Source organism: Solanum verrucosum, unplaced genomic scaffold, assembly GCF_900185275.1.
Source record: "Solanum verrucosum unplaced genomic scaffold, falcon-dt-bn FXZP01000307.1, whole genome shotgun sequence".
Lineage (NCBI taxonomy): Eukaryota > Viridiplantae > Streptophyta > Magnoliopsida > Solanales > Solanaceae > Solanum > Solanum verrucosum.
In genome coordinates, this window is record NW_026020264.1 from 73,166 (window position 1) to 90,475 (window position 17,310).

The following is a 17,310-nucleotide window of genomic DNA, read 5'->3' on the forward strand; positions in this document are numbered from 1 at the left end:
GTGTTTCTTACTCTTTTCTTTGTGATTTGTTTCTAATTTGCTGATTTTGATTTCCTTATTTTCGTTTGATTTTTTCCTTCATTCATAATGACATTAGTTTTCATCAGCTCTCTTTGAATTCTCATAACTTGGTTAGTTAGTTGTGTGTACCAATCTGGAATAGTGAATGACAGAACTCTTGGCCTTGCGAGAAACGGCCAACTTTGCTATTCAAAGGGATAGAAGTAAAAAAATGTTGGAAGAGATGGCCTTGAGCCTGTTCTGGGTTCTATTAATTAATACAGTAATTAAAGTGTGTCAGGTCACTGAACTTAGAGTAGTAGGAAATTCCAGTGAAAGCTTCATACTAAGAAGAGCAAGAACATCGGGTTTCGAAAAGGCTAACTGCTGATTTCACTCAACCTCTCCTCGGCCATAAACATATTATCCTGCTAGGTTATACTAAACCATTTGTCACAATGTTTGTACGGGGTTGGGAGCATGGACCGAGGAAAGAGAGAATTGACCATAGACAAATTGGAATGGTTGATCTTTAAGCCAAATCTTAATAAGAGACCTTAAAATTCAAATCTTATTTGCTAGGTTAGCACTGTACATTGAGGGCAAATTTTATTGAATGAACTTCTTAAAATACAACAGCTTGAGAAACAAAATAAATCTGCTGCACAAGCTTTAAAGTCACCACTAATCCAAGATTCAATAGTAAATGGAGCAGTCTATACATAGTCTTAACCCGATTAAGCAGCGGAAATCTTGGTTAATGGGCAAAAACCATGTCCGAGGCTAGCTTTCCACACTTTTTGAGTATCAAGTATCATGTCACCACATTCATGCTCATTCCAACCTTCCAATGCATGCACAATTCCAGCTATTCTCCAGGCACTCATCACTCTTCTTGGCAGCCAATTCTTGATTCAAAAAGTAAAATCATTCATTTAATTTCTTTAATTACCAAAACAAGATCAAAATTAGAGGAAGAGAAATTAAATAACCCTTTCTAACCTCACAAGAGTCTACATTTTCAAGATGTTTTGGAGCAATCATGGCTGGTGTGTTGAAGTAGAAACAATCCTTGCGAACTTTCCTTGGTGGGAATTGTGAATAAGGAATGAATAATGTTCCTTTTGGTGCTTTCAATTGTTCATCTTTGCTCAATCCATCCCCTACTAGCCATGTCTGCAATGTAATACTTCAATCAAGAGTTTCTTTTTAAATCTATAGAAATGAGACATGACATGACATGTTGGGGAAGATTCTTTTCTATATTTCGACTTTTAAAAATCCAAAATTGTTCAAACCTCAACATAGTGATAAACCTTTGGGTTAGGAGATCGAGGAGGGAGGGCCAGGTGCAAGGAAATGTTACAAATTGTCTATATATTTCAATCTGTTTCTGGTTTATACCTTTGAAACATTATAACATTTTGAGAGGACCAAATTAGTTGCAGCCTCGGGGGTAAGCTTTGCTTTAAGTCTCTTGTAATCTTCTTTGTCTAACATGACAACCTATATAAAGAAAATTATGATGAATGAGAGAACAGAAAACCAAAAATGGTGGAGGAGATTAATAGTCAATTATACCTGAATTCCTCCTTTGCACAAGGCAAGAGCAATGGAGTTAGCAACTTTGGACAAACGACCTCGAAGGACAACTTGAGAAGTTCCTTTAGAAATGGAATTGAGAACCACGGCCACAGCTAGGCTACTTCCATCTACCACCTTCACTTTCAACTGAGGATGCCTCCTTAGGTAAAGCTCTCCGTTACTATTCAGTTGCTCTTCCTGGAAAGTTACATTTGAAATAAAGCATAAATATGAATTGACCCTCTTTAATTGGTTCAACCTACAAACATTGATATAGGGTGAGGGGTGAATTCTTTTTAAATCTTTTTCTCCATAATAACAATATGTTGAGATTGCTTACAAAAAACATTTTGCGATAAGCTTGCAAGATAATTACCAGTTAAGAATAGATCATGCATTTTTTCATAGATAAATAAAGATGGGTATTATAAGGCTTTTTAGACACATATTTTGACTTGCCTGATTTAAGAGTCCAAGGCTCAACACTTTTATGCCTTTTTGATCTGCTTCAATGATGGCTTTCTCGATCATATTGTTAATACTCTCTCTTTGCCAGTACATAAAGTACTGCAACAAAATCAAGAATCAAGACAAATTACTAATCCCTTTAACAACGAACCTACAAAATGTATCAACAATCTTCAAAAATGATAGCTTAATTACTTGTATGCGATACTTTGGAATAGCCCAAGTTTGTAATTTGAGATTCTTGAACAAATTTCTCTCAACAACAAATGTGTAACCATAAATCCATGTAAGCATTATTGACCATAGTGTGACGGGCCACATTAACAACATATACCACTTAGAGGTGTGAGGCTTTGAGGCCAGCGATGCAAATCCAAGTCGAAGATGGTAGATGGATTCTAGGGTTGTTAGATGTGTAAGGTGCACCACATCAGGCACTTCAGCTTCTCTCTCAAGTGACTTCTCATACAATGTGTCCGATGACTTGTCCATTGTATCGTAGATATAGTCATAGAGTGGCATGAAAAGGCAATAATTTGTTCTGAATTTGGTGTGATGTAGCGAGTGGTACCTGTGCCATCAAAACGTTGATATTAGTGGCAAAAGAATAAATAATCACAAATACAGAGCTTCAGTTATTACTGACTATAGGAAAAGTACATTTGAAAGAAACATTAATTTCCATTGTGTCTATTTATTTCCCTGAGTAGCTAAAGTTGGAAGCAGAAGTCAAACTTGATAAAATATCCTGCTCTCCGAGCCCTTTGTACTGCTGCGACTATACATTAGTAGAAGAGCTGCATCTCTCTCGTTACTTTAATCAGACCATTGTACTACCTTTTAGATATGCATGAACATGAAGTGTTCTTGAATCTTTCAGAAGTAGCACGAAAAAATGTCTTAGCTGCTGGCTTACATAAAGGTCTTGTTATCAATATAGACATCCTATGTAGATGTCAAGAAGATAACAATTGTTCTTAAATCGAATATAAAAACTGAAATATGATCTAAAATTTATACATTGACAGTTGGATTTTTTCTTACAAGTTATAATGGAGGTTAATTAGTTACCATTTTAACCATATTACTTATTAAAGATTAATTTAATAATAATTGCCTAATTAGAGACATTGTTGTATAAAACATCGCGGAGAAAAAAAACTTAAGGGCAAGAAGTTTTAACTCACGAGGGCGTATACATGAAGTACTTGAGAGGGGGAAAGATAGAGAACATCCACTTAGGAATTAGCTCAAAGTTGCAATGGCCCATGAGGTTCATGAAATCGATAAAGATGATGTAAACACCAATTGAAGCTATAGAAGCAGTCCCGGTGAATAATGTTGTGAATACGGGTATGGAAAAGAGCATATAATATGCTAGTATCTCAGCAAATGGATGAACTACAGCTGCCAAAAATAAAATAAAATAACTTTGTAAACCATACAAATTGGTAATTGATTAGTAAAATTGCTCTATCCCCCGTTGGTTATGTTAGGCTAGCTCTCTGAATTTTTTTAATGATGACAAGAATTGAAGTGTTATGTCATGTGACTTACAGTATGGCGTGTCAATAGTATATATCTGAGTTTAAGGGTGTGCTTGGTAAAATGTCTTTCTTGGTACATAAGCAGAAAATAACATTTGTGTATATTCTAGGTGAACATTATGAGAGTTGGAGGTGGGGGTAGCCGGGGAGGGGGGTGAAGGTGGTGGGGATATAGTGTGTTAAAGAGCGTGGAGGACTCGGGAGACAATCATTATGGGATGCCACTTGTGGAACTTGTTTCCCCTACTTTTATTGGAGAAGTCATATTTCTAGATTTTATTTTTCTTCAAAATTACAACTAGTACTTACCGAAGATCAATTTCAAATTAGTAAGAACTAACATGATCACTTGCATGCATCTTCTCCAGGATTGATCAGATCTAATTATTCAAAGTGATGGAAAACAATTACCAGTGATTGGCTCAGTAACAATGGAGGAGTGGTGATGGGAATGGTAACGAGAGTAGAGAAAATGATGATGCAGTGCTCTGTGTAGCCAATAATAGAGGAACTCTACAGGACCAATATGAAGCAAGGCAGTTATAATGATCCCATCGGTCCTCCACATAGGCATGTGATGAGCTTGTTCCAGAATCAAGTACCCGATATAATATACCAACCCAAAAAGTATGATCTCATCATCCCTACAAAACAATTAATTATTCAATCATTTAATTATGCATTTGTCCTTTCGTTTTGTTAGATCCCTTGTATCTACAAAAAGTGAAAAATGAAGGTACATATATACCAGTTGCTTTCTCTGTCAACTTGATCAAATTCAATGCTTCTATCAAGAATTCGATTGTTCCCCTTTGCAGTCCTGTAGCGGGATAAAGATATCCATATCTGGTAGTGAACCATTCTGAAGAGAGTTAATGGGAGCAAGAGTATGTAGAACATGTCCCTCTCACTTTCATCTTTGCTCATGAAGAATGTGTATATGCTGTGACACGCAAATGGTGCCAATACCAAGTACTTCATCATCCCAACAAATCATTTTTGAAAAATAAAAGAAAAGTTATTAGCAGAAGGGACAATGACAACTCCGTTGCATGTAATACATATGCGGTACGTTTATTATAGAGGTGCATGAAGCTACTAGTGATATCTTTTTGCCATATATAAATGATACTAGAAAAGAGTATATATGGATTCTGATAATTGTTTGTGTGTACCATGAACTTACTTTTACCAGAGTAATCATATTGGATCCATCATCTTAAGTTTATGGATTCTGATATTTGCTAATGTACATATTCAATGGATTTCTTAATAAATATACAGAATTTGGATCAAAGTTACTAGTACCCGTAGCTTCGACCCTGCAACTTTTTACCATAAATGTTAGTAGAAAGAGTATACCTTTAAGTTTCCAAGACATGCCCATGGACAGTTAGTGAGAATGCCAGGTTTATTGGCCATTCTTTTGTTCAAGTGCTTCTAGCTTTGCCCCAACTTGTGTGTAAAAGCTTTTGCTTCAACGGCCTTTATATACATATAGAATTCTACTAAATGTATATATATATATATATATATGGATCACTGATCTGGCGGTGGTCCGCCCAGTCATAGATCAAGCAAGTCAATATCCTTAGAGGTAGTCCAACTACATAAGAATCGAAATACACAAGAATTTTAACATAGTTTCTCAGACTGCATGGTTTAATTATTTTACCCAAGCAAAGGGCCTGTCAAGAAGCTAATACATACTTTTATTGAGCCCATGTGTCTGATAGTTCTAACCGGGTATCAGACGCCCTACTTATCAAACTCTTTTTCGGGCTAACAACCACGGCTCATCAGACGGAGTCACAAAGTCAAAGCCAATAAAAGTAGTACTGGATCCGACTGTACCTCAATCTCAGAACCAAATCGAGAAGCCATACTAAAATTCTTCTATATTTAAATAAAGCTTAGATCCGTTCATGGTCTATATCAAAGAAAAGTTAGTTATCCGGCATAGATATAATTTTTTAGCCGGACATAGTCACGGCTTAGATCGGAGAATTTATAAAAGTAAAAGACAGGAAGAAAGAAAGCATATTTGTACAGGATATTGGGCCCCTATCTGGGTCCTGGTAATAGTGTATCGCTTGTACATGAACAGTGTATCTACTGTAGGTGAATAGTGTTGCTACAGTAGTGCGGACCTGCTACCGACGCGGATAAACTTTACATTTCTTTTTACATCTTGTCCTTTAATTTTGCCAAAAAATCTTCGGCTTTCTTCAGTGCATCCACTGGTGCTTCTTCTTCATATGGTTGTGCTTCGTGCATATCTTCACTTGTTTCACCACGCATTGATGAATCTGATTTTGCGTAATGACTTATATTTAGAAGAATCTTTTTCTTTACTTCTTCTAGATACTTCATAATCATTTCATTTTGCTCTCCTTCATCATGATTAGAAATTTTTCTAGCCATATGTTTTACGGAGGTTGAGTCATCAGTCGTAATTCCTTTATTAGGAATCGATTTATATTCGTGTATGGTTTTCGTTATTAGATTCAACAGTTCTTGTCCGTATAAAGACTTTGTTTGAAGATCTTTCTTCATCAACTTGTCCCAAAAATTATTATAATAAGTTCTGTACAGGCAAGGGATTTGTTCCTCAGTGAAATCTACTTCCGGAACCCATTTATGAATCCATGGAACAGAGAATTCTATAAAAAAGTATATTTGTTCAATTTGTTGAAAATAACAAATATGTTCTTGATGATATAACTTGTTGAGATCTGGGGAAATCTTGACCCATTCTTTGTATAACTTGAGAAATGGTTCAGGCAATATATTTATGGTTGGCCCGTGGTATGACCACCAGTTTAAAAACCAATTTGGTATAGGGTTAGCAAATATCTTGGCACATACTTTTATAAACCAAGTATGTTTATATCTCTCATTGTTATAACAGAGGACTTTATTAAATGCCTGAATATAATTACATATTAAAAAAACAGCGATTTTTTGTTAAGGAATTAAAAAAAAAGCATAAAAGAACAAGTTTTAAATTACATAAATTTCCGGCGGCAGCCATTTAAAAAAAAACAAGTTTTTTAAAGAAAAAATCGCTGCCTTTTCATTTTTAATTTTTTTTAAAAAAATTACATTAAAATTGCTGAAAGTGTAAAGATTTTTTTTAAAAAAAGCTTTTTATGAAAACCGCTGCCTTCAGTTTTAATTTTTTTATTTTTATTTTTATTAAATTCGCTGCAAGGGTAGGATTTTTTTAAAAAAATAATAATTAATTTCTTAAACAAAATCGCTGCTATAGCAGCGATTTAACTTCAAAACTTTTTTAAAAAAAAATTCTTAAACAAAATCGCTGCTATATAGCAGCGATTTTACTTGTTTTGTATATAAAAACACTGCTATTAAAGAAAAAAAGAAAAAATATTTTTTTGAGAAAATCGCTTCGAAGGCAACGATTTTTATGGAAGGGCGTCAATTTTTGTCAGAACGATTTTGCCCTTTTGGTTAAAAACAATTTTGATGTGCCGTTTTTGTTTTTTGAAGAAAAAATTTGTCCTTTTGGCTCCAGACTCCCATATTATAAATTCCGTCCGTTTAAAAAAGAATGATCTAATTTACATTTTAGTTTGTTTAAAAAAGAATCATCCGTTCCTTTTTTTTTAGCTATACTTCATTTTCAGGTTGTGGCATGTTTAAGCCTTAAGGCCACAAAATTAAAAACACATTTTTTTGGTACATTTGACAATTGACATAACGTTAATTTAGGATCATAAAATTGAATTTTTTTAACACATTTTTTTGGTACATTTGACAATTGACATAACGTTAATTTAGGACCATAAAATTAATTTTTTTTCTTATATTATATAAATAGTTAAATGGATTTATTTCTCATATAATCACCCAAAATTATTATCTTAAATTTTTTTCAACAAAAAGTGACATTTTCAATAATAACTACTGAAAAATCAACTCCAATTTTCTTTGATGGGACCAAGATATAAGCAATTATATGAGTCCACCTAATACTGTATAGATTATGCTAACATTAATTGCGTGTTTGCGTGGAAAGTTGGATATGTGCTTTAATACATGGGATGGCTTTATTATTTGAGATCCTTGTTGAGACACAAAAGGATGCGTTTAAACATTAGCTTCTGCTTGGTTGTTGCTACACCACCATGAAATTCAGCAAAATCACATGCATAGCACCATTGTGGTATGAAACTTATCCTCTTAAATTAATGAGTGATAATTCTGTTATAAAACTTACATTTTATTTGTTTAGGTATGAAATAAAAATAAATTAAAATTTAAGTATATTTTGACCTCATAGGATTCATGTATCTATTTATTCAACTTTATATAAGTTTAAATGTCTACTTATGTATACTAAGTTGAAGGGCATAAATACGAAGTAAAACCAAGTTAAGTGACACATTTATATATTACTCCCTATGTCCCATTTTATATGAGGTACTTTGACTCGGCACGAAATTTTAAAAAGAAATGAAGACTTTTAAAACTTGTGGTCTTAAATGAATGACAGAAATTTGTGTGGCTATAAATCATCTTATTGAGGGTAAAACAAACATTTTAAAGTTAAATTATTAAGTACTCCCTCTGTCCCTAATTACTTGTCCACTTTTGAATTGACACACCTATTAAGAAAACAATAATTGATATTGTGAGTTTACCATTTTGCCCCTATTAATTGAAGTAGATGAATTAAAAACTTAAGATTTTCAAAAAGTTCTATATTTTTCAAAGTAATAAATTGAGGGTATAATAGAAGAAAAAAATTGTCCTTTCTTGATTTGTCAAAATGAACAAATAATTAGATACAACTAAAAAAGGAAAAGTAGACAAGTAATTAGGGATAAAGGGAGTACTTAATATAGAAATGTGTCATTCTTTTTTAAACTTACTAAAAAGAAAAGTAAGTCACATAAATTGGAACAGAGGGAGTATGTCTTTTCCAAATGATAATTTTATTTAAAATTTCTAACTTCCGTTACCTTCTGTTATGTTCAAGGATCAAATATGCACGTATATTTTATAATTTTTGGTACATAATAAATAAATTCTATAAATTTTATTTATTTGTGGAATTCATGATTACATGGCATGAAAAATATTTTATTTTGTCATGTTAAATTTATTTAAATGATAAATATAGTTGAGTGATTTTTGAAGATAATAACTTTAAATTGAGTGATTTTATTGATACAAAACAAAATTAAAATAACTTTACTAGATAATTTATTATAACTTCAGTGACCTTTTAAGATTGAAGGTCACTACTCACTTGCATTCAGATTAATAACACGGGGACTAAAATAGGAATAAGATAATAAATCAAGGACCCAAATTGCTATTTTTCCCTGCATCACCATAGAAAATTGCATTCGTGTTCTCCAGTTTCAATCCTCTTCCTCAAATTTTTGTTGATCCTTTGTCGCTCTTCTCTGTGTTAGGCCGTCTGGTTCCGTGCAAATTTGCCCGTTTTCTCCCATTTCTGGTAAGCTTCGCCAACTTAAGCTTCTTTTTGGCCTCTCCGTTTTTTTTCCTCGCTGCATTTTGTATACAAGTGTGTTTTGCTCTTGAAATTCTGTGTGATTTGGTTTATTTGTTTCTGTTCTCTTCATTTTATTTCGTTTTGGATATATTTCACTGAATATTGGCATTGGTTTTGTTATGAATTTAATTCGAAATTCAATAGAACAGTAAGTACAACACAGTCAATGTTTTGGGTTGATTTTCGATTATGCTAGTAGCTCATTAATGTAACCAATTGTCACAACGTCGGTAGGGGTAGGCTTGGGCAGTGGCGGATGCACATTCAAGTGTATGGGTGCTTGAGCACCCATTACATTTGGGAGCCAACACTATTATTTATAAAAGAAACCTAGTAATTTGTATGAATATGTAATATTGAGCACCCCTTTTGGTACCAACTTCAAATTACAAATAATTGAGCACCCATAACTAAAAAATTCTGAATCCGCCACTGGGCTTGGGAGCATGGACCGGGGAAGGAGAGGTTTGGCCAGGGGTAGGTGTTCTTATAGCCAATTCTTAATGAGATACGTACCTCAAACCTTTATATATTTTAATGGGTTTGCTACCTATTACATGTTCTAGTAGAGGCTAATATTGTGCATACTTTTCGTTTACCCAACGAAATGGTACCATAGATCCAAGATTCAATAATATAAGCAGCAGTCTATCTATAATAGTAGTATAATTTTAGCCCTTTGATTAAGCAGCAGAAATCTTGGTTAATGAGCAAAAACCATGACTGAGACTAGCTTTCCACACTTTTTCAACATCAATCATCATCTCACCACAATCATGCTCATTCCAACCTTCCAATGCATGCACAATTCCAGCTATTCTCCACGCACTCATCACTCTTCTTGGTAGCCAATTCTAGAATTAAAAGAAAATCACTCATGAATTTCTTTAATTTTAAAAAAACCGTCAAATTAGTATAGAGAAATTAATAACATTAAATGATCTTTTCTAACCTCACAGGAGTCTACATTTTCAAGATGCTTTGGAGCAATCATGGCTGGTGTGTTGAAATAGAAGCAGTCCTTGCGAACTTTTCTTAGTGGAAATTGTGAAAAGGGAATAAATAGTGTTCCTTTTGGTGCTTTCAATTGCTCGTCATCACTCAATCCATCCCCTACTAGCCATGTCTGCAATATAATATTTCAATCAAGAGCCTCTTTTAAAAAAACCAGAATTGTTCAAACCTCACGTAATGATAAAAACTTTGGGTTAGGAGATCTAGGAGGGAGGGGGAGGTGCAAGGAAATGTTATAAATGGTCAAGATTTAGATCAGTATATTTCAATTTATTTTTGGTTTATACCTTTGAAACATTATAAGAATTAGAGAGGACCATATTAGTTGCAGCCTCGGGGGTAAGCTTTGCTTTAAGTCTCCTGTAATCGTCTCTGTTTAACGTGACAACCTATATATAGAAATTATGTTGAATGAGATAAAACCAAAAATGATGTAGGAGATTAATAGTTAAATATACCTGAATTTCTCCTTGGCACAAGGCAAGGGCAATGGAGATAGCAACTTTGGACAAGCTACCTCGAAGGACAACTTGGGAAGTTCCTTCAGGAATGGAGTTTAGGACCACGGCTACAGCTAAGCTACTTCCATCTACCACCTTCACTTTCAGGTGTAGATACCTCTTTACGTAAAATTCACCATGACTATTCAGTTGCTCTTCCTGGAAAGTACATTTGAAATAAAGCATAAGTGTGAATTGACCTTCTGTAATTGGTTCAGCCTACAAACATTGATATAGGGTGAGGGGTGACTTCTTTTAATATCTTTTTCTCCATAATAACAATATCTTTTGATTGTGTACAAAACATTTTGCAATAAGGTTGCAAGATAATTACCAGTTAAGAACAGATCATGCATTTTTTTCATAGATAAAGTAAGGATGGGTGGTATTAGGCTTTTAACACATATTTTGACTTGCCTGATTTAAGAGTCCAAGGCTCAACACTTTTATGCCTTTCTGATCTGCTTCAATGATGGCTTCCTCGATCAAATTGCTAATACTCTCTCTTTGCCATTGCATAAAGTACTGCAACAAAACAAAGAATCAGGACAAATTAATAATCACTTTAACAACAAACCTGCAAAATGTAACTATAATCTTTAATAATATAACTTAATTACTTGTATGCGATACTTGGGGATAGCCCAGGTTTGTAATTTGAGATTCTTGAACAAATTTCTCTCAACAACAAATGTGTGACCGTAAATCCATGTAAGCACTATTGAACATAGTGTGACGGGCCACATTAGCAGCAAATACCACTTAGAGGCGTGAGGCTTTGAGGCCAGTGATGCAAACCCTAGTCGAAGATGGTAGATGGATTCTAGGGTTGTTAGATGTGTAAGGTGCACAACATCAGGCACTTCAGCTTCTCTCTCGAGTGACTTTTCATACAATGTGTCTGATGACTTATCCACTGAACCATACAGATAGTCATACATTGGCATAAAAAGTGAATAATTTGTTCTAAATTGAGTGTGATGTAGTGAGTGGTACCTGTGCCATCAAAATATTGATATTAGTGTCAAAAGAATAATCAATCACAAATACAGAACTTCATGTTATTACTAACCTGCCCAACCTATAGACTAGGAAAAGTACAGTTGACAAGAGACAATAATTTCTCTTGTTTCTATTTATTTCCCTGAGTAACTAAAGTTGGAAGCAGAAGTCAAATTTGATAAAACTATCCTGTCTCTAACTTGGAGTAATACTTGGAGCAGGGAGAAAGGACTCACTTGCGATGTGAAATGCTAAGCTTAAACAGCAAGTGAGAGGTTGTGACTGCAACCCGAGTTGCATTCAGTCTAAAACTTCAAGACTCATTGTTTTCGAGATGTGGAGATGGATGCGACCGCAAATGGTAGATGCGACGCCACAAGCTACTCCGCATACTACATGGAGTCTGATTTTGGTTGTTTTTGCAATTCTTTAAAGTGCCACTTTTGGACCTTTTATGTAATAGCTAGCCTAGACTATAAATAGGTGAGAATAGCTCATTTAGACGTAGATGATTTTGGATATTGATATTCACTTGAATAGTGATACTCTTGAGGTAGTTCGGACTAAGGTCATTGTTGATTGAAATGTTGATGAGATTACTTGCTTGAGGATCATTCCTCTTGAGGCCTGAGGGTGTCTCTATAGTATAGGTGCTTGTTTGGTGTTCTTAATAGGAGGTTTTGACTTTAATAGCCATTGTTGCCTATTAGTCTCATTCTTGTGTCATGCTTTCTATAGAATTGGTGCTTTTGGTATCTTGTAACTGGGGGTATCGGTTGTCATATAACCATTATTCTCAACTCTTATCCATCTTGTGTCATTCTTCTATCATTTATCTTTTGTTTATCTTTATTCTCTTTCTTTTGTTTTCTGCATATCGATATTGCATCAGACAATATATACGCAAGTACAATTTTGCATCTCTCTGGTAACCTTAATCAGTCCACTGTACTGCCTTTTAGATATGCACGAACATGAAGTGTTCTTGAATCTATATCTAAATAACTAAATCAAGTTTGAGATCTTTCAGAAGATTAATTTACTTATAATAACTTAATTAGAGACATTGTTGTATAAAATAGTGTTACTTAAACTCATAAAAAAATATACAGGGCAAGAAGACTCACGAGGGCGTATACATCAAGTACTTGAGCGGGGGAAAGATAGAGAACATCCACTTAGGAATTAGCTCAAAGTTGCAATGGCCCATGAGGTTCATGAAATCAAGATATATGGCATAAGCACCAAGTGAAGCCATTGAAACAGTCCCAGTGAATACAGTTGTGAACACGGGTATGGCAAAGAGCATATAATATGCTAGTAGCTCAGCAAATGGATGAATAACAGCTGCCAAAATAATGTAATACTTAAACCATACAAGTGATAATTGGTTGGTAAAATTGCACTATCCCCTGTAGGTTATGTTATCTCTCTAAATTTATTTAATGATGACAAGAAATGAATTGAAGTGCTATGGAAAGTGACTAACTTACAGTTATTTGTATATCAGAGCTTAAATGATTCAGTATGAAGGGTTAAGTCAGATAGAAATATCTTCAAACAAGCTAAACTAGTTTAATAAGAAGAGACTTATACACAATACCTCATGAAGGGTTAGAAAGAAACTTCCCTAAAAGACTTATACCATATTAGTTGTTCAGATTTCCCTTTTGCATTTCCCTTGAGGAAATCATAAATAAAAAGTATATATCTATACATTGAAACCCTTATCTCTATCCAATAAATTGTACTCTAATTAATACTTATTAGTTAGTTTCAAGAACACTTGACATTAAGGGTAAAATGGGATAAAAATAATTAATTTCATTTTGGTTTTGTAAAATCACAAGTAGTTTTAGTAACCTTTATGATAATTAATATGTGACATAGGGAGTAAACCTCAAGACTTTTCGAACCAATTTTCATCCATTAAACTTAGAGAAAGCCAATCTACAAAGTACTTCATTCACATATCCTTTATTACGTTTGACATTTTGTTTCGTCTCTGAGTGTGTGCGCTACAAAACAAAATATTTTCCTGGTGATCCCAAAATTGTTGTGCAGCTTCTCTAGGATTGATCATTCTAACTCTTAATAACTTGATCACAGTGATGGAAAACAATTTTGAAGACAAATTACCAGTGATGGGCTCAGTAGCAATGGAGGAGTGGTGATGGGAATGGTAGCGAGAGTAGAGAAAATGATGATGCAGAGCTCTGTGAAACCAGTAATAGAGGAACTCGACAGGACCAATATGGATCAAGGCAGTTATTATGATTCCATCAGTCCTCCACACAGGCATATGATGAGCTTGTTCTACAATCAGGTATCCGATATAATATACCAACCCAAAAAGTATGATCTGATCATCCCTACAAAACAATTCATCTTAAGTCAATCATGCCATGTACAATTTAATCTTTTCGTTTTATTACATCCCTTGTATATACAGTTCAAAAACCTAACAAGTACAGGTAAATTCTGTAAGGTAAAGCTTACTTAATGACCAAAAAAAACTCTCAAATAACTTTTAGATACAGGAAATCCAGGATTTAAGTTAGTGTAAATATCTTCTTTTTTACACTAAAAAATTTAAGATGTAATCATACATAGTCACCAAAACAATATGTAGTAGGTGAAGAATGAAGGTACATACCAGTTGCTTTCTCTGTCAACTTGATCAAATTCGATGCTTTTATCAATAATTCGATTATTACCCTTTGCAGTCCTGTAGCGGGATATGGATATCCATAGCTGATAATGAATCATTCTGGAGAGAGTAAACGGAAGTACAAGTATGTAGAACATGTCCCTCTGACTTTCATCTCTGCTCATGAAGAATGTGTATATGCTGTGACACGCAAATGGTGCCAACACCAGGTACTTCATCATCCCAACATATCAGTTTTAAAAAGTTAGCAGAATTCAAGCTATAATATCACATGATTCAGCACAAAATAGTGTTTGAAAAGGAAAAAAAAGAAGTGTATCATATATAGCAGATTTACAATGCCAATTCCATGTACCGCGTTATGCAGTAGTCTCCAATGAAAATGTTGTAGGGTTGCATGAAGTTAACTAGTAATCACTTTTACCAGAGTCATATGATTATAGGATCTGATGTTTATGGATTCGGGTATTTGTTAATATGTACATATTCAGTGTATTTCTTAATAAATATACAGAGTTTGAATCAAAGTTATTGGTACCCGTAGCTTCGGCCCTGCAACATTTACCATAAATGATAGAAATATTATACCTTTAAGTTGCCAAGCCCTGCCCATGGCCACTCAGTGAGAATGCCAGGTTTAGTAGCCATTTCTTTTGTTCAAGTGGTTGTTGCTCTCCAAAAAGCTTCTGCTTCAACGGCCTTATATAGAATAATTCTACTACTACGTATTTATTGGGGGGGCATGCATATTTACTATTTACCTTTAACTTACGTTATTATCAGTACTGTAAAATTTGTATAGTTGTACCTGCTTGTTACATCAAGAAAGTCGAGTAAAGTTACTAATTTCACTTTGTAAGGACGGCTGACTTGTAATTATTTTTAACTTGATCTGATAACGTAATAATTTTTTTGCACTGTAGTGTATAGAAGTTAAACTCTATTCACTATTTTTATATTAGTTTTTTTTACTGTAGAAGCGGATCTAAGATTTGAAGTTTATAGTGCACCTCAAGTTAATATACAATAATAACTAAGTTTACCGTTATACCATCGATTACTTTGACAACCTTACTCCACTTATTTACTTTCCTACCACATTTTTTGTTACCTCTTATTAAGCAAGTCAAATAATCAAAGCTTTTGCCCTTTATTTTATCATAACATAAGTAAAGTGTAATTCCTTGTAATAGACCCACAAAATCAATGGGTAATAAATCTCTCCCTACGTACACGGTACACGGTACACTTATGTATGTTCATCCCTCTTTTTTTTCTTTTCTTAAAATTTGCCTCCAAACAAAGAACAATGAATTATTTTGATCCTTAGGACACTATTTCATCTGCTCCCCACCCCCCAAAACAAGTCTTTTCTTCTTAATTTTGCTGCTATTGATGTTGAATCATACAAGTATAATTAACATTAGGTTAATAGTTAATTGGGATTGGTGTTTGCTGGCAATTTTGATTCCTTTTTAGTTCACTCCTTTGAATTTTCTTTTAAGGAGTATGCAACTGGAATTAGCCTCAATTAAAGTGGCAAGATGAATTTAATGAACAACTTTAGAGGGTTATCTATAAAAGGAAAATTATGCGGTTAAGCAAACATATGCTAGTTAATTAGCTAATGTAGACAATTCAGAACTTACTTCTAGCTATAATTACATCATCTCTCTCGCCTCTCTCATATGTTCCTCTCTCTTGCGCCTCTCTCCCCTCTCTCTGGAATCTCACTCGTCACTCTCCTGTTTTTCAGTCATCTCTCCCTCGCCTCCCTCCTTGCCCATTCTATCTCTCGCTTCTCTTCTGCCAATCTCTCTCTCATTTTATACAAACACAAATGTATAATTTGTGCTTGTGTTTGTATGAAGCAAGAGAGACGGGATAAACAAATACAAATACATATCTCTCCGCCCTTTACACTTAATATAATTATACAAATACAAATCTGCCCTGCCCAGTTCTCTTTTGCCTTTCTCTCTCGCTTTATACAAACACAAATGTATAATTTGTGTTTGTATTTGTATAAAGTGAGACACAAATACAAATACATATTTCCCCGCTCTATACACTTATAATTATACAAATACAAATCTCCCCGCCCAGTTCTCTTTTACCTTTCTATCTCTCGCTTTATCAAACACAAATTATACAAATATAATATATAATTTGTGTTTGTATAAAGCGAGAGAGAGAGAGAAAATGTTTATACAAATACAAATGTTTTAACTCGATTCAATTGTATACGAATGCAAATTGTATGCAACTATACAAATACAATTATTGATACATATACATAGTAGTTACATATATACAATTATCTAACCGATATACATATACAATCCATCTCTCTTCACTCTCTGCCCTCTCTCGCTCGTCCCTCTCCCAATCTCGCTCGTCACTCTCCTCCCTATAACATGTAGCTACGAATCGTAGCATAATTAAGTTATTTTTGAATGGCTATATGTGAAAATTTCCCATTTATAAATTAAGCCTAAATATTACTACTAATGGAGAAGCCCATCTCTTTCTCATTAATTTCCTTGAAACTTTCTCCAAGAACTTAGGTGTTAGTATTAGGCAAGCAAATCATCATAAATTATGAAATTTACAATAGCACAATTAAACCATCTCAAAAAATAAATAAGTATTAAATAAAGGAAGAAGTTTGTATCATTTAGAGGTGGTAAGTTTAGACCATGAAATATAGTCTGTTCAACTCGCTTAAGTTGGACTAGTTAATAATTCGTTCATTTATTAAGCTTGGTCAATCAAATATTTGGGTTGATAGGTAGAATGTAGTCCAAACTAATCCATGAAATTTTTTTGTCAAAATATTTTTTAAAAAGACATTCTTTATTCAATAGGTACATATATCCAGAATAAAATAAAATTATTATGTACTAGAAAATTATTAAATCAATTAAAACTTAGTAAGAGTTAGGTGGATTGAGTTATGATCCACATTTTAGCTCA

The 17,310-nt window shown here is 33.9% G+C and overlaps 3 protein-coding genes and 1 long non-coding RNA gene across 7 annotated transcripts in view; 1 reads left to right on the forward strand and 3 right to left on the reverse strand.

Annotated features, from left to right (window-relative positions):
• The window catches only part of LOC125833687 (very-long-chain aldehyde decarbonylase CER1-like), a 41,006-nt gene that overhangs the window by 12,060 nt on the left and 11,636 nt on the right, over positions 1-17,310 (reverse strand). The gene's annotated exons all lie outside the window — the stretch shown is intronic.
• On the reverse strand, positions 730-5,088 carry LOC125833688 (very-long-chain aldehyde decarbonylase GL1-5-like). Of its 2 annotated transcripts, none has more exons than XM_049512858.1 (10): positions 4,962-5,088; positions 4,348-4,574; positions 4,011-4,243; positions 3,240-3,459; positions 2,248-2,623; positions 2,044-2,151; positions 1,582-1,782; positions 1,405-1,506; positions 1,003-1,176; positions 730-908 (listed from the first exon to the last, which is right to left on the reverse strand). In XM_049512858.1, exons 1-10 carry the CDS (start codon positions 5,019-5,021, stop codon positions 738-740), a joined length of 1,872 nt encoding a protein of 623 aa, XP_049368815.1. In that variant the 5' UTR covers positions 5,022-5,088; the 3' UTR covers positions 730-737. The 2 variants fall into 2 exon arrangements, with proteins under 2 accessions (XP_049368815.1, XP_049368816.1); XM_049512859.1 differs by having other exon boundaries at positions 1,582-1,778; positions 2,040-2,151.
• On the forward strand, positions 4,011-14,607 carry LOC125833702 (uncharacterized). The gene is made up of 3 exons (XR_007443315.1): positions 4,011-4,197; positions 4,303-4,335; positions 14,312-14,607. It is a non-coding gene; the product is annotated as an uncharacterized LOC125833702 (long non-coding RNA).
• On the reverse strand, positions 9,645-14,986 carry LOC125833689 (very-long-chain aldehyde decarbonylase CER1-like). 3 transcript variants are annotated; one of them, XM_049512861.1, is made up of 10 exons: positions 14,923-14,986; positions 14,320-14,546; positions 13,803-14,035; positions 12,791-13,010; positions 11,282-11,657; positions 11,079-11,186; positions 10,620-10,820; positions 10,449-10,550; positions 10,100-10,273; positions 9,645-10,001 (listed from the first exon to the last, which is right to left on the reverse strand). In XM_049512861.1, exons 1-10 carry the CDS (start codon positions 14,980-14,982, stop codon positions 9,831-9,833), a joined length of 1,872 nt encoding a protein of 623 aa, XP_049368818.1. In that variant the 5' UTR covers positions 14,983-14,986; the 3' UTR covers positions 9,645-9,830. The 3 variants fall into 3 exon arrangements, with proteins under 3 accessions (XP_049368818.1, XP_049368817.1, XP_049368819.1); XM_049512860.1 differs by having other exon boundaries at positions 9,798-10,001; positions 10,620-10,816; positions 11,075-11,186; XM_049512862.1 differs by lacking the exon at positions 10,449-10,550 and having other exon boundaries at positions 9,798-10,001.